Source organism: Arvicanthis niloticus, chromosome 5 (assembly GCF_011762505.2).
Source record: "Arvicanthis niloticus isolate mArvNil1 chromosome 5, mArvNil1.pat.X, whole genome shotgun sequence".
Lineage (NCBI taxonomy): Eukaryota > Metazoa > Chordata > Mammalia > Rodentia > Muridae > Arvicanthis > Arvicanthis niloticus.
Window position 1 is genome coordinate 77,589,259 of NC_047662.1, and position 25,993 is coordinate 77,615,251.

General features: G+C 37.7%; 1 protein-coding gene across 1 annotated transcript in view; it reads left to right on the top strand.

Moving 5' to 3' along the window:
- The first annotated feature begins 3,200 nt into the window (after positions 1-3,200).
- Megf9 (multiple EGF like domains 9) overlaps positions 3,201-25,993 on the top strand; it is a 97,565-nt gene continuing 74,772 nt past the window's right edge. The window contains exon 1 of the mRNA XM_034502157.2: positions 3,201-3,931. Coding sequence (XP_034358048.1) covers positions 3,334-3,931 — 598 coding nt within the window. The 5' untranslated portion in view covers positions 3,201-3,333. The remainder of the gene's footprint in view (positions 3,932-25,993) is intronic.

Here is a 25,993-nt window from a genome sequence, read left to right on the forward strand (position 1 = left end):
ATAAGTCATGTTGGCCTTGATGCAATTCCAGTATTTAGGAAGCTAAGATAGGGGACTGTTATGAACTCTAGGCTAAACTGGACTACACAGAGAGTTTTAGGCCAACCCAGATTTGTAGAATAAAGCACTGTTTCAGAAAACACAATAAAGCTAGTCATCTTGTAGTTTGTGGTATAGAGATAAAAGTAAAGCAGTGAATTTAAAACTTTGGGCTGGTTAGATGGCTCAGAAGATAAAGGTAATCACTACTATGCCCGGCAACCTGAGTTTAATATATGAAACCCAAGGCAAAGGAGAAAACCAGCTTCCCCCAAACGTCTCTGACTTCTACATGTGAGCCAAGCATGCATGTGTACACAACCACAAGCAAAATTAAAAAAAAAAATTAAAAAGTAATAAAAAGAATCACTGTTGAAGTAATAATAGTATATTTAAGTTGTCTTACAGGCCTTGATTGATGGTTATTTCTGGGATCCTAGCACTTGAAAGGCCAGCTGAGGCCAGTCTAAGCTACAAAGGGAGACTGTCTCAAAAATATTATCTTAAAAAAAGGTAACATTTCCTAGACCTATTTTTGGCTAATTGTACCACCTGAGAAGTCCTGCATGAAATGTCCTTGTCCGAGGCACAGCAGCCCTGAGTCACTCTGCAAGGGCTTCTAGGCCTTTGCTCTGGGATCCTCCTGGAAAAAAAAAAAAAAAAAAAAAAAAAAAAAAAAAAGCCAGATCAGCGTTTCCCTCTAGCGGGGGAAGAGTCTCTGATCCAGCACAGCTAAGGCCAATCCAGCAGTTTTCAGATGCCATTTGGAAATATCCAGTAGAGCAAATGTCAAGCCATGTCACCTGATCAGGAGTTTTTGGGCCAGAGGTTTCTGCTGCAGTCTTTCAGCTAACAAAACTCAGAGTTAGCAATAGCAATGGAAGCATGATGTGACAATAGAGTATAATTGGTGTGTCCAAAAGGGCTGTTAAAAAAAAAATTCTGTTTGATCTGTTTGAAGAATTAATGGCCTCATTTGAAAGACAAGGAAACTGAGGTTCAGAGAGGGTAAAGTTTTCCTCCAAGGAAACTTGATCCAAGTCTGTGGCTCTGAAAACACAAGCTTTCCCAGTGAGCACAACAGGATCTCTTTCAGATTAATCAGCATGTATTAGTCCTCACTGCTAGGCACTGGAACATAGAACTGGATGAAATAGACAGGCAGGGGTATTAATCACAAGTTCTAGTCCTAAGGTTGATGAGTGCCCAGGAGAAGTAATTAAGTCATGTGGGTGGTTCATTTTATTTGTAGTACTTATGTCTAAAAGCCATCATTAATCCTTTAAGGAAGAGGCAGGGGTTGATAGATCAGGGCTATAAACAAAGGCTGGTAGGGAACTAGAGAGGGATGAACTCCCACTCAGAAATCCAAGTCCTAGAGGATGTGGCATTTTGGTTAGGGCTAAGGAACCAAAAGAATACAGGGGAAGGGCATGCCATGTCCACTCCCTTCCTAAAGACAAGTAAAAATAGAACCTTGGTCAATTCTTGCTAAATATTTGTCTTCGGAACAGTTACATGTCCCTCTCACTTTTGCCCCCTGTTTCTTACATAGGTAGGCCTATAAAGACACACCCAGAGACCACCTCGAATTCAAAAGCAGAAAATTCACACAAAACACACTGGTTTGTATGCATTAATATCTAAACATATTACATGAAAATACAAGTTCTTATATTTGCAGACTCATAGGTACATACAATCTTCACAGAGAGACTTACAAATGTGTTTATGCTTTCATATGAAAGCTCGAACATATCTTCTCCCCACCCACTACTCACTCAGGCAAATAAATGCATGCTTTTGTTAACACATAGGAGTTCACACACAAATCTCATCCTGCCTGTCTGGTTAGAGGAGAATGACTAATGGGAAATCATGCACAAAGGCAAGCAAACATCCTAGGAGAGGCCAGGACTGGGTTTATAGTAAGGCTGATGGGATGGAATTAAGCCATCAGATGACAAACTTGTCCTGTCAGGCTACACCTAAAAGTTGATCGGCTGAGGCTACAATGTCAGGCAGCACTGGATCCTGGGTTATGGTGCAAGTTTGCCTGCCTGATTTCCAACTTCCTGCAGAGTTTAATGTCATCCAGGGTCAACCTCTGTTATCAGCCCAGCCCCAATGCTGGCAACAGGCAGGAATCTCTGGGGACCCAGAGGCAGTGCAGGCTGCTTTCCAACAGTAGACTTGTCCTGACACAGTGCAACCCCAAGTGGTTAGCATTAATGACGGTTTACAACGGCGGGGCCAAGCATTGGGTTAAGCCCTTCAAGTACATGATTTCATTTTCACAACTCTGTGAGGGGGATGGGGTGTGCCGTCTAATCTCACCATTTAAGTGGTTAAGAAAACTGCTTGAGCCACAAAACCACTCAGCAAGAGACAAGGAACTGAAATTCAACCTGGTCCTATTCTATTCTTTTCGAGGTTCTGGGCATAAAGTGTGCATAAAGAGTTAGTCTCCTCCATACCCTCTTGTGCTCATGATGGGGCTCCAGGCCGTCCCATCCGGCTAAGTGCAGGGCCAGGCCATCAGCAGGTGCTTACTGGGGGCACAGTGGTTGGCTTGCTGTCAGCAAGAGCTTTAGTTTCCCCATCTCCGAAATGGGGACGGCAGCGCCGAGCCCGCAGGGCCGAGGCCAGCAGTCTTAAGCAACAGAATGAGAAGGGAGCTCCATCTAGATCATAGCTGCCACTATCGTCGCCCATTGCGGGGATGTAACCCAGCCCCCGCCCGAATCCGGGTGCGGCTCCGGCGCCCCCATTGTTCAGAAGGGTGGAGACGCTACCCATAGGGGACTCCCCGCCCCGGGTCCAGCTCGCAGCCCAGTGGAACAGATGATTTGGCCCGGTGTCTGCCGCGCAGGCCGCGTCCTTTGTCTGCTCGGCGGCGTTGGGTGCCCAAGGCCCGCGCCCCACTCTGTGGGTAGACAAAGCCGGAGCCGCGGCGAACCCAGCCGGCTCCACCACCTCTCGCGCCTCCTGACGTCCCGCCCTCTTCCCTTTGAGTCCTCTGATTGGTCTGCGCCGTTACAAAGAGGCCGAGAAGCGGGCGGATCACGTGGGCAAACGCGGCTTCCGATTGGTCAGACCCCGCTGCCTATCGAAGAGGGCGGGCAGTGCGCGCTCCGCCCAGTCGCTCCCTCCGCGTTGAGGCCCGCCCGCGGGGCCGGCCGCCTGTCAGAGGGAGGTGGCGATGGTGCTCTTGGTGGCGGCAGCGGCGGCAACGCTTTCCTTGGTCGGACGGCAGGGAAGAGAAGATGACTGACCGATCGACTGGATGAATGAATGAATGGCGGAGCGGAGCGCGCCATGAGGAGCCTGCCGAGCCTGGGCGGCCTCGCCCTGTTGTGCTGCGCGGCCGCCGCAGCCGCTTCAACAGCCTCGGCAGGGAATGTCACCGGTGGCGGCGGGGCGGAGGGGCAGGTGGTCCCGTCGCCGAGCCCGGGGCTTCGGGACCAAGCCAGCAGCCCCTTCCCTAAGGCCGCGATTCCCACGGCGCAGGCCCCGCGGACAGGTCCCCAGCGCGCCACAGTCCTCAGAACCGGGGCTGCGACCCCATCAACCGGCTCCCCGGAGATCATCTCTCTGCGCACCAGCGCACAAACCGCTGCCACCTCCTTCCCGGTTCTGGACCTCTCGCCCGCCACCCCTTCCGAAGACGGACACACTCCCACCACCGAATCACCACCCTCCAGACCCGCGCCCACCACCCTTGCGAGCACAACTGGCCAGCTGCCGACCACCTCTGTATCTATAGTCACCACCGCTCAGGCGTCCAGCACTCCAGGGACCCCAACTGCCGAGTCCCCGGACAGAAGCAGCAACAGCAGCAGAGTCCCGCCCACCGCACCTGTCACCGAAACCCCTGCTCCTCCTCTCCCAGGTGAGTCTCAGAGCTTCCGAGTCCTCTGGACCTTCCCCAGACACTGCCTATTTACACACCAGCCTCGGTCACCCTGGACGCTTCTTGCCCAAGAGCTTCCCAGGGGAAGATCCGAACTCCAGCTAAAGTAAACCCCCAATCCCTCCAAATCTAGAAAGTCTTTTGTCCCCTAACCTAGTGCGGTGCTCCATCCAGAAGGAGCTGCTGGTGTATGGAAAGCTTAGGGTCTCTTCCTAAAACAGGGGTTTCTGGCCTTTGTCAGAGTCCCAGAATGGACGCAAACTTTTGTATTGGATCCGCCCAGAAGGCCACCCCACCTGCGATTTTGGGGGGAAAGTTTGAAAGCTAGAACGGTGCTTTATCAATGCCCAGGTAAAAACCATTAAGATATTCCCCAAAAGCTCTAGTTTCCTTGTTTGTTTCTTTCTATTGGTGTAGTTAATAGATGCTGGTGTGTGTGTGTGTGTGTGTGTGTGTGTGTGTGTGTGTGTGTTGGAAAAGACAGAATGTATTTTGCTTACAAACAGGCCACTTCAGGCCTGAAATTGAAAATACAAACCGAATTGTAGTCGGTGTTTTCACTGGTAGGTCATTTGGGACAGGTGTTTGTTTATCTAGGTTGAGCAAGTTTATAAATTAGGTTAAATCCCCTCCTTGCACCACTTATTCTGTCTCAATTCCAAGGTCAGTGCTTGGGCAAATGGCATTTAAGTAGGAATGGCCATTTTTACCCTTTTTATAACTGGGATGTTCCTTACTGCTGATAACTGACATGCCAATTTCTGTCTGAGCTCACAAGAGGAAATGCAACTCTTCTGCTGGTGAAAGTGTTCAAGCAAAGTTAAGATACAACTGCTGTTCTTTCACCCTTTTGCATCTTAAGTAGGCCAGGAACTCAACCAATAAGGCTTACCTCTTTAAGAAATTCAGCAAGTTTCTGAGATCTTTTGCTTTGTGTTGGGGTGGAGCTTTGCCCAGAGCACTTACTTGTCTAGCTTGATCTGATTGTTGACCTAATTATTAGGCTCAGTGGTTTACTGTGGAGTCAGGTATGGACTTTGGACTATAATTGAGTTGGTAGAGGATTTTCCCAGATGGTTAAGTCTTGAATCGTATTTCGGAGCTTGGCAAAGGCATAAGTAAGAGTGCAGATTATTCATCCCCCGAAAGCCACAGTTGGATCTCTTCTAGCTTCAAAGAATGTACTAACTAGCTATTCTTTAAACCTTTGGTGCTTTTGAGCTTTTTATAAAGAGAGATTGACATAGTACTAAAAGTTAGACTAGTAGCTATGTGTAGACTCTAGAGGCCATGTTTAGGTTTGAATTCCAGCTTCTTGCCTCCCTTTGTCAACATAAGTATGGACGAGTCCCTGTGATCTCACTTTCTTCAACCTCGAGATGAAGGTTATCATAGTCCTTACAGGTTTGCTGTGCAAATTATGTAAAATGGACCGAGTGTGTATACTACTGGCGTTCTGAGGAAGCAAAGACAAGAGGATCAGGAGTTCAAAGCCAGCCTTGGCTACATACTACATTATAGGCAACCTGAACTACATAGCAAGACTCTATCAAGAAAGAAAGAAAAACAGCAAAGAGACATTAGGAGAGGAAAGAAAAAATTCACTAAGAAAATGCATAACTAACTAGTGCTTGAGAAGCACCACCTGGACCTTGTGTTTTATTTATGATCAGCTCTGTTTTCTGATTAGAAAAATATTGAGAAGCCAAGTGGGGATTTGTGACTTTTATACCTTGTTTTAGTAAACAGAAAAAGGATGAGTCACAATTTCTGGAGTTTAAAAAGCACATGATATTTATCTAGCAATTGCTTCCTTTTGTTAGTATCTGATAAATAAATATACAATTAATGTCACTTCACTTTTGACATTTTAAGAACATAAAGATAATCCTTACTGCCAAAAGAGATAATCAGAAGCCTACAAGAAAAGAACAATAGTCAGTCCTTCACTGCTCTCTAATTCTGGTTCCTAGAGGACCTAGAGGTCACTCCTCAGAGCAGTTTGTTCCATCTTAAAAAAAATCTTTTTCTGGGCATATATCAGCACAATATTGTTTTAAAATAATATTTAAGGCTTAAGGGTAGAGACTTGTTTAGTGTGAATAATCACCAATCACCATAAAAACTTAACTAATTAGTAATTTGAAAAATTAAAATGGAATTATACACACACATATATCATATATGTATATATATCATCTTGATTTATTCACTTAACTGTGTAACATCAAACTTAATTGTTTTCATTTCAATACCTTGGATCTACTGTGTTCCTTCCAATAGTATTTTTCATTGTAAGTATGAACACAGAAAGTTAGACTTCTTTAAAAAGTTCCTTATTAATTCATTTAACCAGTTCCTAATTTATACGTAAATAGATTGCGTTGAAAAGCACAAAGGATGTATCCTTGTTAAATCCATCATGTATTTATTATATTCTCTGATAGTTTGATACCAAATCAGTACTTAGAATTCAAATCAATTTTAAGTGAAACAAAATTGGATTTATGAATATTTACCATTTGAAGTGTTTCTTGTAGTTTCTATAGGATAACATCTGTATGGCTGTATTTTTGCAGCAAACACTTCAGGATATCAAACTGAGGTCATTCACCTTTATGTAAGTAGTGTGTAATTTATAGTCTTCTGTGAATTCATTCACAGAATTGTCTGTTTAGTTCTCGGTAGTTGACTGACTTTGTGGCCCACTGGGTATGCAATTTTAGCCTTATAGTGATATGTTCAAGTGGAACTTTTTAATTATAGCATGAGCTCCAACCTACTTTAGATAGTAAGCATAGCTCTTCAAAAGAGAAAAACTTCTATATGAATTTGAAAGAGCTCATTTGGCTTGCAAAGCTGAATTTCCTTCCATTGGGAAAGATGGTTGTGGAATTTCATTTCGACATTTCTATTAGAACTGGTTACCGTTTAATATATCATTTGATTGGGAAGGTCTTTGAAAGTGCTATATGAATCAGTAAAAATTTCCTTCCTAGAGATTTAGCTGAAAGCTCTCTCCTACCTACCAGTCAGTTGGGATCGTATTGTTTACATAGGGACACTGATCTGCAAACTTAAACTAGTTACCCAGCAAGCAAACACTTTCCTCTCACAAACCTGGTACAAACATGATACTGATTGGTTGGATAAAGGGTGGATCGAAATGCTGTGATCTTACTAGAGGGTAATAATCAGCGGTAAGTAAAACCCTGAGGTAATGACAAATGCTTCCTTGGTTTTTTTGTTTGTTTGTTTGTTTGTTTGTTTTTTAACATGGACTAATAGGATCTTAGAAGCCACTGAAGCCCAGCATGGCTCTACATTTTAAGAAATACTTCTGTAGGCTTAGCTGAAACATCTCTGCCTTAGCTAACATTTGACTAGGTGGATTGTGGCCTTTGGAAACATGTATAAATCTGTTTTCTCAGTGCATGTCTTCAAATTTGGGGGATGTAGTTGTATTATGAGTCCAATAACTTCAATAACAATAACAATAACAATAACAATAACTTCAGCTTCTTCAATCCTTCCTTACTTGACATGGCTTCATATTTCCCAACTGTCCTGGTCACCTCTATTCTCAGTTTTGTATAACGTCCCTAAAACACAGAATCGAGCTGAACCCAATAGTCTAGATATAGTCCAGTATACCTCATAGCAGAGAGAGTGGCTACCTTGTTCTTTCTAGGTACAGTACTGGTTTTGTATTTAGTCCCCTAAGCACAGCATTTTTTTTTTTTTTTTTTTGGCAGCCAAATTATGTGGTTGACTCATTGAATACATCAAGATATCTGACTATTTTAACTTATGTATTTAAAAGATATGTGTTAAATAAATCTTCTTTTATCTGGACTTAGAAATGTTTGTGATTTTTCTAAAATATCTGAAAATTTTGCCATGCTCTAAGATTGATTATGTTAAATTCGGATGTTTTTTAGAGCTCAAATTGTACTCCACCCAGGTTGTTCACATGACTTGCAGGGTGTTCCTACAAACTAAGTCTAAGGACAAGTCAGGGCAGGTTATTCTTGCCTCACTGGGAAGAAGAAATTCATGGATGTTAAAACAGTTTGGAAGGGAAGGGATAATAGTTGTTAGTTCTCAAGGGTCTCCTTCAGCTCTTAAGTTCTGTGATGATTAAACATGAATGATTCAAGGCAATTTATACCTTATAAGGAGTCTTAATTATTTACTTGTGGTCCAGACTACAAGAAGAGACTTTGTTTAAGCAAGCCTCAGAATCCAGTTTGAAATCGCTAACTACTATGAGGTATGAATGCAATATTACAAATAGATTCTATTTGATTTGCTTTATTTGCTTGGATTTGTTTAAGATAGAGTCTAGCTGTATAGCTCAAGCTGACCTAGAACTTGCTATATAGGCTCAGGCTGACCTCTTGCTTGTCATCCTCTTGCTGATACCCCCTGGATGGTTGGAGGTGCCATCATGCCTAATACTTTAGAGTTCATTTGAAAAGAACATTCTAGAAATGCATGATCCTCTTAGCTAGACCAGAAGATGGTTTCTTTAGCCCAACTTTCTCTACTGTTAAAGCCAGAGTCTTATTACACGTAGTTATTTGCGACTAACTAATATTTATTTTATGGAAATAAAAACAGTGTAGGCTCCAAAGAGAAGACAGGTCCAAAGTCTTTTATCAAAAACCTATGTGTATAGATATATTGGAGAACTTTTCGGATTTTAGGAAGTTAGCCAATCCATCCTGGTGAAGCTGGGAGAATATCTAGTAATTAGACTTATGAAAACATTCATATTAACATGCTCAATATCAACAACTCAGTGGGATAAGAATCATGAGTGGTCTTGCCTTTGATCAAGTCAGGCTTTATTGTCATGCATATTCAAGGTAGGGCTTGCAGGACAGTCTGGTTCTTTACCTATCTTGGGATACAGACAAGTACTTCCTTCCCACCTTGGATAAGTTTCATTATGTTACCTAGGTTGTCTTTATATTCATGGGCTTAAGACATCCTTCTGTTTCAGTCTAAGTAACTGGAATTACAGGAATCACCATCATGTCTGGATTCTTAATAATTTTCTTCAGTATTTGTTAAGTCCAGACCTTGCATCAGGTGGTCAGTACTTATAAAACACACTTGAGCCAAAGCTTTGCTTGTGGGCATTTAGCAAAAGGAGGGTGAAGCAAGGTCCTGGCTCAACCCTTCTAAAGAGTACAGAAGAATCCTGTGGTCAATATTTCTTTATGCCTGCCTGGGACAGGAACTAGGTGGTCCAGGTCAGGCTCTTATGTTTTGAGAGATGGAGTCTAGTCCACTGATAATAAAAGCTGGGAGTTTCCCTGTGAACACTGTTTTAAAGCTTATGTGTTACTGCTCATCAGAGCTGCAGTTTGGGTGTCCATCCTAAATCCTGTCCCTTCCCTAGATCAGTTGTAGCTTGGTCCTAAACTTGAGTTGCCCTCCTTACCCCTGTGCATCCCAATAAATGGAGTAGGTTAGAGGGAAAACATGGGCATTTGTGTTAAGAGAGGTGGACACTGAGAACATCCTACACACCCTTCTTAACTGAAGACAATATGAGAGTCCAGTGGGTTCTGTGTCTCTCCTGCCTTAGAGACAGGAGAGTAAATGTTAACACCATGAAAAGATTACCAGTGATGAGGACCTCACCATGCTTTTGTAAGAAGGGGTCCACCTAAGGCTTATTTATAATGCTTAAACCCCCTTTGGTATCTGTTCTAAATCATGGTATCTTTTGCTACTAAGAGTAGCAGAAAAAAATATTTGATTTTGGTTCTTCTACTATTTCACATTAGGTTTGAGGATTATGGACTACTATAATAGTAATTGCAAACATGCTGTGCTTCTAGCAGCACAAAATGTCTTACATGCATTGAGTTATTTCATCCTTAGAACAGTGAGGTACTATTATATAGTATGATCCTCATTTTTTATGGTGTTGGGCATTAAATCCAGGCCCTTTCATATGATGCATACTTCTCCTTTGAGCTGTAACTTCAACACTGTTTTATAAATAAGGAAACTGAGGCCCAATGCTCTTTGGTATTTCCTGTATTGTGTGTTACTCATCCATATTTAACTTTTTGTTTTATAATGGTTTATGACTATGATATTAAACTATAGCTTATCCTTTTGATTAAGGCATATCTTGCTTTGATGTATGTATGTATGTATGTATGTATGTATGTATGTATATGAATTATCTTTAAGATCAGTCATGAAGACTTCTGATATTCAATGTATCTTATTCCTGGCCTTAGCATCTACTTTTGTGTAGAAATTCCTTAGTCTGATGAGTTTCTAAAATAGCATAAACTTTATAACATTAGTTTCAAGTCTTTTGAATAATGTCTCCAGGAAGCCTTCTGGCTAGTTGAAAATTTACATATTGAAATAATCTGACTAGGTCATTTTATCTTGATTTAACTAAAGACTCATAAAATTAAAGTGCATTACTTTTCATCTTAGCATTCTAAACATGTGTGCATTATCCTTCCAGACGTCCTGGCACCCTCTTAAAAATAATGGACCGAAGTATTACAGTGCAGATTTTACTGATGGGTAAATTGTGGATAGAGGATTACTGCTTGAGAGTACTTCATAGAGCAGAAGCAAATAGAGAGAGAGGATCTTGTTTAGTTGAAAAAAAATTAGATGGTATTTTAAATTACATATACCTTTATTTTATGCCTTTTGCCTTGGTCTTGTTTTTTGTGTGTTTTCTTTAGATATAAAAACATTGTTAATATCAGCATTATATTACAGGTATTTCTGTGGATACATTTAAGTCTTTTTAACATATAGATTTTAGTTTACCATTTCCTTAGTAGAAACAACTATACTATCTGCACTTGCAACTTTAAAAAGAGATTTTGTTTAATTGTGATAAAGAAAATAAAGGCCATGCAAGGATCCGTATGTGCTTGAATCACTGTAAATGTTTGCTTAAAAGTAGTAACCTATCATGTCTTTTTGGTCAAATATATCCAATAAATTTATGTCAAAATACTCTTTCTAGTAATGCCACTCTTCCCCTGGTAACTGTCAAAGAACTTTTCTACTTTCTGTATTTGCTCATGTTTCCATTGCAAACTCCTCCATGTGTTCCTCTTACTGTCTCATTCTTGAGCCCTACCCCTCTTTCCCTGTTATTTAAGAAGCCAAATTACACTCTCTAGTGAACAATTTACCACTTTGTCCTCCTTCAATGCATCCTCAAAGCCTGATTCTTCCAAAAGATCTTTCTAATGAACAAAAAGTCCTTGAAGATGTCTTGGTATCAGGGTACATGGAGTTGAATGCTTTATATGCAGAACAAAACCTCTCTTTTTTCTATAACTGACTTTTTCCTGTATATATACATTTTAAGCAACAAAATATCAAGTATTTCAAGAAGCAATTTCCTTTTTCTGTTATGAATAAGATTGGCTATGTTTGATATACTACTTTGGTATATGAGACTTAATTGTGTTGAGAAACAAATATTTTGATCTTTCGACTGACAGAATTTTCCTTGTAGAAATACAATTAAAGTTAATAGTGAACAGAATGCTTCTAATAATTAACAAGTATGGGCTTTAAAGTGCTCTTAGAATCTTCTAGAGCTTTCTATCTACCTCAAGGTTAATTTCTGTGTATTATATGAGTGTAAAAAGGCTTAGCTTCTGTCCTCTATTGATTCTGTTATTAGTAAGTTGGTAGGTTTCACATTTGATCATTTTTATTTCTAGCTGTTGTCCTTGGAGTTTATTTGATGAGTTCAATCCTTTGGCTGGTTTAACTGCTCATATTTAAATAGCAGAAAGATGGTGATTAAAGATTAGGATTGTCTATATTTCTTTCCTAGACATTACCTGGGGCTTAATGTAATAAAAAGAACCTAGTCATAATTAAAAATAAATGGTATGGAAAATAACAAGTTAAGCTATGGAAATTGATTAGGAAGCTCAAATAAATTTCTCTTCTTTACCTTAAATTTTTTTTTTTTTTTTGGTTTTTCGAGACAGGGTTTCTCTGTGTAGCCCTGGCTGTCCTGGAACTCACTCTGTAGACCAGGCTGGCCTCGAACTCAGAAATCCGCCTGCCTCTGCCTCCCAAGTGCTGGGATTAAAGGCGTGCGCCACCACTGCCTGGCTACCTTAAAATTTTTTATTTAGAAATAGGTATAGTAAGAATCTGTTTGGGAATATCTTAATCTACCTACCTCTTCAGTTGCTTTACCCCAATTGAATTTGCTGGAAGAAAAGAGAATCATTTCAGCTTTCCTTTCTAGTCTGATATTTAACACTGTGGCAACAAATATAACTGAGTACTTATATGGACAATTTCTTGTCAGGCTTTTAAAATATATATCATTTGTCCTTAAACAATGAAGGAGTTAAATGTCATCATCCCCATTGTATAGATGACAAATACTGGGACTCAGAAAGCTTAGGAAGAAAGGAGACCAGTGAAATGACTCAGCTGGTAAAGATGTCCCTCACCACACAATAACTTGGGTTCATTCCCTTGAACCCACATGGCAAAAGGAGAGTACTGCTCTCATAAGTTTTCTTCTGACTTCAAATGTGTATGCAAGTGCACTGTCATGTGTAAGCATGCTTACACAACACATTTACCTTTCCAGTAATAAACATAAGAAGAGAGGAAGAGAGAATAAACTCCTACAGTTGTCCTCTCACACACTTGCCATAGTTCATATACACAAAATAAATACATGCAATTTTAAAGAAGTAATCTACATTTGTATCACCATTGAATAACCCCAAATAGATTTTCAGTATTTAGTGACCAAATAAATGGAGAAAATGTGGTAGGTAATTACGAGAGTAGGCATGCAGTAATTCTTGAGGAATATAATATAATCATGAGCTTCTCTCTAGCTTTTCCTTTTGCTCCTTATAAATAGAGCATATGGAATTCTGAGATCTTATATATTACACTAATTATTCCCTTTTATTACATGACTTTGTCCTTTCTATTTTTCTTAGCTAAAAGAAAAAACAAAAATGACAAATGAGAATCTGATAATTTGGGGAAAAAATAGCTAAGTTAGAAAGCTGAGTTCTTGTATATAAGATATGGGCTTTGAGGTCATTTTACTAATCTCATGATTTGGGAAAATAATTTCATTTATAAAATGAGATGAGAACTCTGTGTTATTTGGGTATTTGAACTTCAAGTTTTTTTTCATTTACTATATCCAATTTTGATTTTTATGTCATACTATAAAATGAAAACAATGGACAAAAGTTGTGATAAGCATGGTAAATCTCTATGTACATGAAATTAAGTCAGATGATAGGATACAGAGTCATGTAATTGGCTTAGAAAGTTTGATCAGCATCTGAGATAGTTGCTCAGTGTCAGGGAGATGCCATTCTGAAGAAAGCATCTGTAGAAGATACTCTCTGAGATAGAAACCTCCTGAGGCCTGACAAAACTACAAAATTTTGGCAGGCAGAGATGATGGATTAAATGTATTTTTTCTTTAGAAAAGATTAACTGCAGTCTTTGATAAAAACTGAACATAGAATATTGTGTCTTTTTTCCATTTTATCTAGTCTAAAGGATTTAAAACAAACCCTTTAATTTTAATTAATGTACCTAAAGAGGAGATTCGATTCTTTTCTTTTTAAAATGTTTATTCATTTTTATTTTATGTATATTGCTGGTTTGTCTGCATGGGCATCAAGATGCCAGACTCCCTGGAATTAGAGCTATGGAGAGTCCTGAGGGGTCATGTTGGTGCTCAGAATTGAATCCAGGTCCTCTGGAAGAGCAGCTAGCACGCTTAAACCACTGAGCCATCTCTCCAGACTTGAGATTCAATTCTTATCTTTCACCTTCTATAAAAATCAATTTAAAATGGACCAAAGACCTTAATTTAAAACCTGAAACATCTAGAAGAAGTTTCTAGAAGAACATATAGGCAAGAACATTTTAATAGAACATTAATACCACAAAAACTAACTTCAAGTATCAGTAGACAGGGGTTTTGTGAAAATTAAAAGTTTCTGTACAACAAAGGAAACAGCAGAGCAAACAACTCACATAATGGGAGAAAAATTTTTACCAGCTGCACATCAAACAAGGGGCTAAAATCCAGAATTTACAAAGAATTGCTGAAATTAAATGCCAAGGAAATAAAACTGCCAATCAACAAAGGGGCAAATGAAAATATATACTTTTCAAAAAAAGAAACAGAAATAGCAAGTAACTATTTTTAAAAATGCTCAGCATCTCTAGCCACTGGAAAAATGTAAATTCAACTTTACATTTTGAAATACCACCTCAGCCTTGTCAGAATGGATCACATAAATAAATATGACATCAAATATTGGACAGGATGTGAGGAGAAAAAAATTTTATTCACCAGTGGTAAAAACTAATGGAACCATTGTAAAAATTAGTTTGAAGATTTCTCAAAAAATTAGAAATAGAACTACCACATGATCCCACTACTTTATTCCTGGGCATATTACTCAGAGAATTCCACATCCTATCATAGAGATATTTGCACCCTCATGTTTATTGCTACTTTATTCACTATAGTAATCAGCCTAGTTGTCAATAAACAAATGACTGTATAAAGAAAATTCCCTATATATATTGACTACTATTTAGCTGAAAAGAAAACTGAAATCACAGATTAGCAGGAAAATGAATGGACTTAGAATCTATGTTTTTAAGTGAGGTCACAAATCTCAGAAAGAAAAGTAAAACATGTTCTGCCTCATCTCCAGAATCTAGCCAATAATATATGTAAATCAATGTGCTGTGTGTTCAGTATACCATGTAGAAAAGAAAACAAGAATGGCTAAATATTATATTAGGAGATGGGGAAAGATAGAATGCAGGTAATGGACACAAGTTATGAAAGAGGATAGAAAGCTAATTGTTTTTCTAGTTCCGATTTTGTCATGTATTTTTCATTTTTGATAGATAAATGCATAAAAATACATTTGGTAGTAAGACTGTAAAATCCAGAGTGAAGCTCCAGAGCTTCCATTCTCAATACTATTGTAACTGTATAGAAGTTCATTAAGTTATACAGTTTTAAGGTCTGGTTAATTTTGGTGTGTGCTTTTTTTATTTGCATTTTTGAAATACATAATAAAATATAAAATAAGAAAAATTTAAACTTAATTTATTTAAATAGACACTGTTTAAACTGAACAATATTTGAATGCATGCACTTTTCACTGTATTTTACCAGCAGAAATCTGATTTGTTTTTTTCTCCTTAAAGACACAGTGCACACTAGAAGTTTGGTTTCAATCTGCCCATATGTTTTGTAATTAGATCAGATGGGGTTGCTTTTATACTGGTAATAGAACAGCTGTTCTATGTGATGCCTTGCCAGGGAGACAGCTAAGCTCTAAGGAAAGGAGAAATTTATTCATTTGGAAGAAGGAATGTGTTCTGCCTAATCAAAGAGAAAGTGATAAGGAGCAGGAATGTTTTCAGCTTACAAGAGGAATGTTAAATAAATTTTAGTTAGCTAACGTTATGCCCTTGAGATAACTGATTTTGAAAGCTTGTTTTAGTATTGTGTTGTTCCTAGCAACTAGCATATTTCCAGAAATCTTTATATTTTCATGGTTTAGTTTAAATCTACTGCTTTTACCTCATGAATGTGAGCAAAGAGGTGAGCAGTAAGCAGGACATGATAATCCTGAGTTCCTTTTAATTTTAGTGCTCATTAAAGATATGTGTGTATGTACACACACACATACACACACACACACACACACACACACACACACACACACATACACACACACACGTGTATTCTAGGAAATTTTTGGATGTTGGCCAGTCTGAAAAAAGCTGGGTGAACTGAATAGCTTTTTAGGTTTTCTTGTCAGTCATTTATAGAAATGTCCAGGTGTGGGAAGGGTTACTGGGAATAATGAGGGGCAATAGGAATGGTTTCCAATATGCTGTTTTTGTATCATTTTCCTGTTGATGATTAGTTAAAAGATATCAGGCCTTTACTGCTGTACATTTTTTATTTGGCTTTATGTTCCTTACAGTCCTAGTTCTGAGTGTACAGCATTAATAGTACAAACCCACCACCCACTAACAATGTGTGGGATAATGACTAGCTAGACAGTATACCAAACACACAAAGCAATTTGGCTGTTGGGTATTATTATACTGAATTGTTGGTGTATTGCCTGTAAACCTATCCTGTTTAACTGGTTTTAATTTCTTTGTTAGTTTGTTGCTTCAACTTGTCCACAAATACAGGACTGAAAGGTTCAGCTAATCAGTGGAATGGCATTCAGAATTAAATTCCAGTTCTTCTTTCATTGATTTTATGTGTTATTGAACATAATTTCTAATGGTCTTATGTCAGATTCCCTATCTATAAAATGAAATATATTTTTCCAGTCTCCCAGGGTTTTTGGGAAGTAACATATAGCTTAATTTGGGTTTTTCTCAAAGAAAAAAGGTTTTATAGAGTTCAAACTGTTTTCTCATGGTTTTTTTCAGATTATGTGGTTTATATTTGGTCATAATATACTGTGAATAAGATAGCTTTTTAAACAGACACAAATTTATATGTGAGTTTATATGTGTTATATTTTATAATATTTTTTATTTACTTTCTTTTATAATAAATTGTGCTGTTATTTTTAAAATTTTGGACACTTTAGTGCCATTCTTTGTTGATTACCTTGATTAAATAAAACATAATAAACCAGACTTTATAAATCTTTAATATTATTTTAATTGATTTTTGTTTGCTTGCTCATTTCAGTTTTGGGACAGGGCCTCATTATCTAGCCTGAAATTTAATTGTAGGGTGGCCTTGAGCTTATGATCTTACTTCTCCAGCCTCTTATGTTCTAGGATTATAGGCTTTTGCCACTAGGCCTGGATCATGGTTGTGCTTTTTTTAATGGATTCTGCTTCACCATTTTTATGTTCAAATGTATAAATATATGTTTTAGAATATGAAAACAATTACAAAGTTAAAAAGTAAACTCAGACATAATAAAAGTGACATTTTAGTGGTAATTATAGATATTTTTATATCAACATTGTTTTCCTCCCTTTCCTTGCCACTAATATAATTCTGTATGTATACAATGCATAAAAACCATTCTTTCAGATGACTTCACAGATGTCAGTATTTTAAAATGGGATGGCTTCCAATTGAAGTTGTAAGTAGAGACTTTGGTACGTTCAAATTACCATATTAGGCATTTCCTAATACTTTCAGGGGAAAAATTATCCCATAAATCTTTTTATCACCAACTTTAGTATTTTATTGCTATGCATATCACTCCTTTTTCACAGCAGTAAATGAGATCACTTATTTGTTAAGAGAACAAAAATTCAAGTTGAATTTAGCACTCTGCAGTCAAATATATGACAGATCCACATGAAAAAATTCACCATGATTTTATCTGATCTCCACAAAGAGTACAAAGCTACTTTACATAGTGACCTATGATGATTTGCTTGGTTTCTCTGGTAGAACCAGATCAGTGACTCGCTCTTGTGTGTCTCTCCAATACAAACATGCTTTTTCTGGGTTAAAGGGGTCCTTGAAAACCTAAAGCATTCTGGCACCAAGCCTGGAATGTAATATTTTCAGTCCTGGGGTAAGAGACCAGGGTGCCCATCTGCCCAGCTCATGCACTGCCAAAATGTTTAGGTTCTATGTTGAGGACATGGCTTAAAAAATAGCCATGGCCTTCCAAAAACTGGTATGTGTCCTATACCATGGTCTGTACTTTCTGAATTTTGAACTGTGAAATCTGTAGTGAATCATAATGCTGTTGAGAAAGAATTAAATTATTTAATGTGTATGTCAGTATTAAATAGTCAGCATTTAAATTAATAGATATCACATACTAAACACTCCAAATTAGCTGTCATTATTATTTATATTGCTTTATTACCTATCAATAATGTTAGAGTAACATCGGAAGAAAATTGTAATTTGGTTAATAAACATATCATCTTCCTTGACAGTCTGACATGACTTTATAATTAGAAAGACATACATTGTCACAGACCAAACTTCTCTAATAAGTGTTTTTTATTATGTAGGGTAAGACCAGTGTTGTTGCAAAGGTTATGCCCTGTCCTTTAGAGGAGTCCAGTTCAAGTGAGAAACATCACCAGACACGACAGCACTGGGCCACCTGAAAGCCACTTCAAAAGGCAAATGTAAACACTCAGTAGTAAGGGGCAGGAGGATCAGGATGCCATGACCAGTTGGGGGAGGGAGGGAAAGAGGGAAGAAGAGGGAGAGGGAGAACCAGCAGCAATAAATACAAACTTTCAGGAATTTCTGGAATAGCAATGGGCAGTCTGTTAAATATGCATGCCTCTGGGTTCTTTTGTCAGTACCAGGCTGACACAAATGACCTAGCAAAGTGAGAGTCTGTGTGTTCAATTCTGTATTGGTAGTACATGGTTCTTTCGTAGAGGATACCAAATAGACTATGCATGTTCAAGTGCAAGTTATACAAGCTACCTGGCCTTCAGTAGTACCCCTGTAACATGAGTATAATAATACTTACTTAATAGCCCTATCATGGAAACCCAGCTCTTCCTGACTCCAAAGGCTATACACTTTTCCTCTGACTAAATTGTGTCGCATTGCCAAAGCAGATGGGAGCAGCAGAAAATGGAATAGAGCATCCAGTGGGCACAGAACTCATTTTGGCTTCTGATTTTCTCACCTTTCCTAGCCTCCTCCAGCAAGCTCATATTTTTTTTTTCTTCTTCAGCACTTGGATCCATTTGTACATAGTGATCCATGTTTGCTTTCAGTAGCTCCTACAAAAATCAAAATTAGATCAAAGAGTCTTTCTCAAAGGCAGATGTGGGTGGAGTAGGAGTAAAGAGAGGAGGTTGTGGTAAGAATAAGATGAGGACAAACAGGTGGATGAGCATGGGAAACGTAAAATAGAACCAAAGAGTGACTGTGAGCTTGCCCTTTAGCACCAGATGGTTGGGGCTGACAGATGACCATGTAGTGCTTGTTAGAATTTGGCAAGTGAAACCACACACTGTGAAATGGAAGTATTGATTGTTCTTGACTGACAATAGGACCTTTCATAACTAACTTAATATGAACTCTAAGATCATGATGCTGATGTATAATAACACTATACAAAAGGCCTAAAAGGCCAGATGTGCAAATGTGAGTCAGACTTCTGCCAATCACCTTAGATTGCAGCCCTGTCCCTATCTAATCAACTTCTTAGCGGAAAGTTAGTTTCTCTCAATCAAAGGAAGAATTATTATTTCAACTATAGACCCAGCTCAATCTGATCCACTCAAAGGACATTGACACATGATGTGTAAAATTTTAGAGGGTTTGTGTGTTAAAAAGAAGGAACAAATAGCTTCAGCGTGTGGGGAATCCATATTCAGCAATAACACTATCACACCTGCAAGTGGACAAGAGCAGTGGTCAGGTCCAACTTTAGATATAGGGCACACATATACAATGAATAACCTAATCATGTCAGTCTCCTTAATAATTTAATATTTAGATTAATATAATGGTCCTGTTAAGCACAGTAAGTAATCCCAGCCCAGCCCATAAAGCCCAAGTTGTTTAATATGACTTAAAAGTCTTCATTATCTTTGTCCTCATTTCCTTCATTCTTCAGCTTGTGCTTTAGACTCTAGTAGAATCTGACCGCCATACTTTCCAGCATATACATACTTACTGTGATCACTAGTCGTGCTGAAGGAAGCAATTATCTGTGAAGGTCTTTTTCTATGTCAGTCACTAAGCTTTAGGTGAGTTGTGTGACCTCATTTAATACTCAGAAAGTATAATAAGAAATATGCATTAACATCCTTGCTCTGTTATGCTAGAATTGAAGTTTTAAGACTTTAAAGAGAATGAACAAAATTTCATAGCTATTAAAATTTAGAACCTTGATTTACATTCAGCTCTTTCTAGCCTCAAAGCCTGTTTTCCTAATCATTTAAGCTAACTAGACTATTTTACTTTTTTTATTCCATTCTTCTGCCTGGAGTGTCTTTCTTTTCAGTTTAAATAGGAGTTTTAATTGTAAGTATCAGAAATTAACACACCGATTTAATCAGAAATTGAGTTTACTGCAAGAATTTAGAGGGAGTCAGAAAATTGCCAGGGGAACCCAATGTAGGCCATAAAGCTAGCAGTGATGCCTGATGCTGCCACCAAATGGGCTGCTGACATTGCTACGGAGAATTGGAAAGAGCTTGGTGAGAACACTAGTACCTACTGAGCATAATAGGAGGCCCTTCTGCCCATTGTCATACTACATCACAATCTCAGCCACCAGAGAGGACCTTATGCTATTTCCTTTGACCCTTAATTTCTAATTTAAAGACAAGGAAAGTACATCTGATTGTTTTATCTTCAGTCACTATGCATGTCCTGATTGCAGGGAAGGCCAGAGATGTAAGACTTGGACTTAAACAATTTGATGAGGAATTGGAGCTACAGTATGCGTAAATCCTCTACATAGAAAGGGATTCTGAAATACCAAGAAATTTTAATAGCAGTCTGTTGAAAAGAATGCCAGAATCAAACATGTCTTTCAGCCACCTAACAGACTTATTTGTCTTTGGAAAACACCATTCATGCTGTGTTTTACTGCTATTGCGCATTATTTGTTCTAACATTATTGAATGTATGCTGTGATTACTTGCTTTTAAGAGATTCTTGTTTTAAGTGCCAGTTGTCTCTGTGCTGGCTCTCTGTCTTCTTATTTAAAGTTTTGTGCTTTATTGATGTTTGTGCTTTGACACATCTCATCTTTAGTATGAAAGGTTCATTGCACTGCCTACCACCTCTAGAAAGTAAGTTCTACAAAGGCAGGCCCCCTGTCAAATACAGGCTCCCAGAGTAGGTCCTAGTGTGTGGTAGTTCCTCAATAACTGTTGAATAGGAGAAAACTCCTGAAATAAATTATTTACCTCTGAGAATGAAACAGTAGTCAGAGAGACTTTTGAATGAGTGGCCAGTTCAGAGCATTGTGTCATAGTTTCCAGTTAGACTCTAAACAATACGTGGGTGGAAACAGTCTTATTTATCTTTGGTCACCTCTTCCTCTTATCCAGAAGCATAATCAGAAAAGTAATTGGGAACTTCCCCAGATCTGCTACTATGGTGAGTAGCCACAGAATGACCTGAGGATACTATATTTGCACTTTATGAACGCATTTTTTCTTTCTTCATTATAACCAACATATCTGTGATTATCATTTTTTGGGGGGTGGGGGGAAGAAAAGCTGTTAGGCAGACTGCCTTGGATTTTTGTGTTTTAAAAAATAATCCATTAGAAAATTAAAAATAAATAGAGAGATGTCTCAGTAAAATGCTTGCTGTGCAAGGATGCAACCTGAATGTGATACCCAGTATCAATGTGAAAACCCAGGAGTGATAGAGAATTCCTGTGGCTTACTGCTAGCACTTTAGCTGAATCATTTAGCTCCAAGTTCATAGAGGGACTATCTGTCTCAAAAAGTAATGTTGAGAGTGATCAAAACATCAGCCTCTGGCAGATACACACACACACACACACACACACCCTAGAAGAACATGTATATACACACAAACAGTAAAAGTAAAAACTCAGTTTGAAAAAAGGAAGTTTAATAATGCTGAAATTAATTTGCATAAGAGTAGTGGGATAGTAGAAATACAGTCTAGAAATTTTAGTTGTTAGTGTTTTATAATGAATAAAAGTATAATTTAGTTAGACTGAAAGAGAGTTTTCAGTTTGATAATTATTGTCAATGACAACTACTATCTCTGGATCAAAGCTGTCCAATTGTAATTTGGGCTGTGCTACATACCTAGTTTTGTCACCTATATAGTGGATGTAATGGGAGTTATTGTATGGATTAAACAATAATTTATACAGCACTTATGATTTTTGACATAAATTGGCCTGTGTTAGATGTTCCTTTTACTGCTATATTTTGAATACCTGTCTCCCTTTAGTACTTCCAATTCTCAATTTTTCTGTACTTCTAATTCTTCCAAATCTGTTGATTAATAATGTACTATCTTTTACAATGGAGAGCAAAATCTAAAGTGAGGTTAGGTTGCTTACCCAATAATCACGTGGCTGGGAAGTGCTAGTTACGGGATTCAAATGCAGATATATCATATTTTTGAAGTCATTCTATTGTGGCAAATTTACATGCTAGAAATAGATTAAACATAATGCTCTATTATATTCTTCCTTCCACTCCTGTTAGTTTTAAATGATTCATTCACTCCCTCACATATCTACTTCTCTTTTCTCATTTTTGTAGTCTTTTATTCTGTCTATATTAAGAATCTGTTTACTACCCTCTTTGGCTTTTCTCATGATCCTTTGTATTTGTAGTAGAAAATTTGCACATTATCTGAGAAAACAAAACATTGTCCAACACTACATTGGTTTTATTTTGCTTTCCTCTTGTTGTTGCTGCTGCTGTTGTCATTGTCATTGTTAGCCTAACTGGTTTGTATAGTGGATTTGTTTCCAGAGGAGCTGGTATGAGTCAGATAAGTAAACATACATTATCCAGGATGTCAATTAAGAAAAAATATCATACATCCAAGCACTCAGGGCCATTTTAGCTGGTATAAAAGATGAGACATAAGTTTCTCAGAGTGGGAGACAGTACCAATAAAGATACTTACTTATTTTGCAACCTCGGCATGGAATTTTGTGTGCATTCATCTTTCTTAAAGCTTGTGCACAAGACACTTGACAAATTTCAAGTAGATTCTAGATATTTGTAGAAAAGAAAAAGAAGAGAAGGGAAGGGAAGAAAAGAGAGAAGAGAAAGGAAAGGGAAAGAAAAGAAAGAGAAGAGAAGAGAAGAGAAGAGAAGAGAAGAGAAAAAAGAAAAAAAAGTGGGGGAAAGAGTGTTTTAAATTTGCTGTTGCTGTTCTGGAGACTTACTTTGCATAGCATACTCCAGATTAGTTTTTAGCAAGTCTTTTAGTGGCTTATCAGAAAGCCAACATTTGTATTTGCTGTACGTCTTTCAATTTATAATCTATGTAACAGAGTATGCATTTATAAAAACATACAATCAAAGTCAGTGGTCACTAGTTTTTCAGGACTAAAGTCACAAGCGTCAGGATGTAATTAAGTTGTTTCCTTATTATTTAACCAATTTTTGATGCTATCTTCCTTCTTTGCTTGTTAGCTACAATTTTTTAGATCTTCTTTTCTTTCTTTATATCTATGCTCAGCTATACTTCATTAACATGATTAAACTCCACATTACATTCTCATTTATTGTCACTCTGACAACTGAACCCAGGGTCTTCAAAATGCTCTGGATTCTACCATTCAGCTACATGTCCAGTGATGCATTTATTTTTATTTATGTTATAAAGTGGTCACTTTTGTTAGTAACTTCACATTTGCCTTACTCATAGTTATTTTTGGCAGTTCTTTTGTCCATTATTAGGGTCTGTTAGTTTTCCACTGGCACTGAATGCCTGTTAACCTAGTTGCTGGAGGGACAAATAAGACAGGATTTGTGTCCTTGAGAACACAGTGGAGGATAAAGAAAATTAGATCACAGGCTAGTATGGGCAGAGAAATTAGAGGAGCAAAGAAGGGACTCCCTACTCAGACTTTTAGGTTGAGAAGGATGATGCGGAAAGCATTCTGAAGGAAATTTTTTATGAGCTGAATCTTGAAAATAAATAGGAATTGTTCAGATGATAGAGAAGGTGAATCTAGGGAAAGTACATGGGAAAAAGTCGAGGTAAGAGAGCACATGGATGGAGCATTTGGGAAGCTCGAATAGCTAAGACATTGTCAGGGTGGTACAGGGAACGGTAAAGCCTGAATTTGTAATGGGTCAGCTGTGTCACATCATCAACTACTTCCCAGGTCATATTCAGATATTTATCCTGAAGGCAATGACAAGTTTCTGTATAAGCCAGAAAGTGATATGGTAAGGTTTTTGCTTTGGAAACATTGTGGAAAATGCGTTGTTCTTCCAAAAGTGTGCTGACACCCAGCAAACATAGAAGAAACCACTGGCTATTTCTTTTCTTCTTTTCTGGCTCTAATTGTGGATTAAAGGGCTTATACTATAACATAATAATGGAGGGAGCATGAATTCATTGTCTAGCTTCTCTTGTTAAAAAAAATATTTAAAACCTATTTGGCTTGTTGGTATAATTTCAGCCTTAGATGATTAAAGTAAATTAAATAAAACCAATAAAATTAGCAATTCATGCTGGATCTTGCAAGGGCTTGGTGTTTGTCTGGCCAAGTGAAAATATCTCCTGTGTGCCAGGCATTTGTGTTAGGGGCTGAGGAGAGATGTTAGATTATTTAGGCATTTGTGGCTTTGTAGAGGAATAGGCTTGGACACTAATTTGAATATTCTAGGTACTTAATTATTACTATATTCTTTTATATACATTTTACTTTCTAGCCTTATTGTAAGCTTGCAGGATCTGGTAAGGGGACCAAGGAGAAATAGTGAGGTTTCTCAGAGTCATGTATACTTAATTATGAGAAGTAAATAAGCACAATTCAATAATTGATCTTTTTTATTCATTTACTCCTATCACATTTCATCACTTTCCCCGACTAGTCAGTATTTCTGTACTTTCAGCTGTAACTGTTTCCCCACTCTTAATTATTTCCAGTGCCAACCAAACAAACTAATATTATGAGAAAATGTTAGCAAAGCACTTAAACAGTAAGAGCTCAGAGAGAGACCTTAAAGACATTAATTGTTAGAATCACCATTGGAATAGCAACTTTTCTATGTTCCAAACACTTAGGAAACATGATAAAATCTTTTTAAACTGTTTTATTATATTCAAATTAATCTTGGTAAAGAGCCTTTTATCGGCACATATTTGAACTCTGGTTTCTCATTCAAGTTCTGAGAAACCTTGTCATCACAAATACACATCCAATAAACTATGGCGTGAGAGTAGCTTAAACACTTCTTTATTGTGGAAAATTCCGGGCTTATGCCAAAATTAACATAATAGGATCCTGACTTCTTTTGTGTCTATTGTCTACTTGGGCCACCTGGACAAGGCATTGTCTCATAGATACCTCCATCTGATTACCTTATTTTGAAGTTGTTTTGAAATAAATGCCAGTCATTCTATGATCTATGAATATTTCAGGATGTATTATTGAGAGATATGGGTTCTCCATTCCAAATCATATTTAAACAAAAACTAACAATTTTTTTTAAATATAATTTAGTGGAGATTCAGGAAATCGTTTTCTTTTTTTGACTAAAAAATTTTTTTTGTTTGCTTGCTGTTGGATAAATTTAGAGACTTGATTTTGAATCTAGAAAAAATGCACAAAATAGTGACCCTTCTTGTACCTGCTACCCATCTGGACTGCCATTACCCCATGTTGAGCACTGCCTTATCAACACTTCCACTTATTTACCTTGCTAAAGATTAAGCTGGGCTGCTTGTTTAATTTACTTTTGTAATGTAAATTGATGGCTTTATGGCATTGTCTCTCTCAGACTGTTAAATATCTAGTATAGCCCAATTGAGGATAGAGGTGACAAGGAACCCTGGGACTGTTTTGATAGTGTTAGGTACAGATTATAATACACTTTCTGAATGTAAGGAATCTGTTTCAAATAGTTGATTTATCAATATGAAACTTAAATAGTTGTTGAAATTTGTTAGGTGAACAATGCTTATCCATAAATATATATTAAATGTGAGAAACTATTTATATTCCTTTTTTGAGACATTACTAAATGTGCATAGATGTTTTGCCTGCATGTATCTAAGAGCACCACATGTGTGCCTCCTCATGTCAGAAGAAGGTATTGTTTTCCCATTAACTGGAATTACAGAAGGTTGTGAGTAGCAATGTGGATGCTGAGAATCAAACCCAGGTACTCTATAAGAGCACCCAGATGCTTAACCACGGAGCCATCTTCCCAGTCCCTTATATTTCTTTTCAAATGCTTATTATACACATAAATTTTTACAATTATGTATTTTCTTTAAATATCTAATTTTTTATGTTCTTCTTCCTT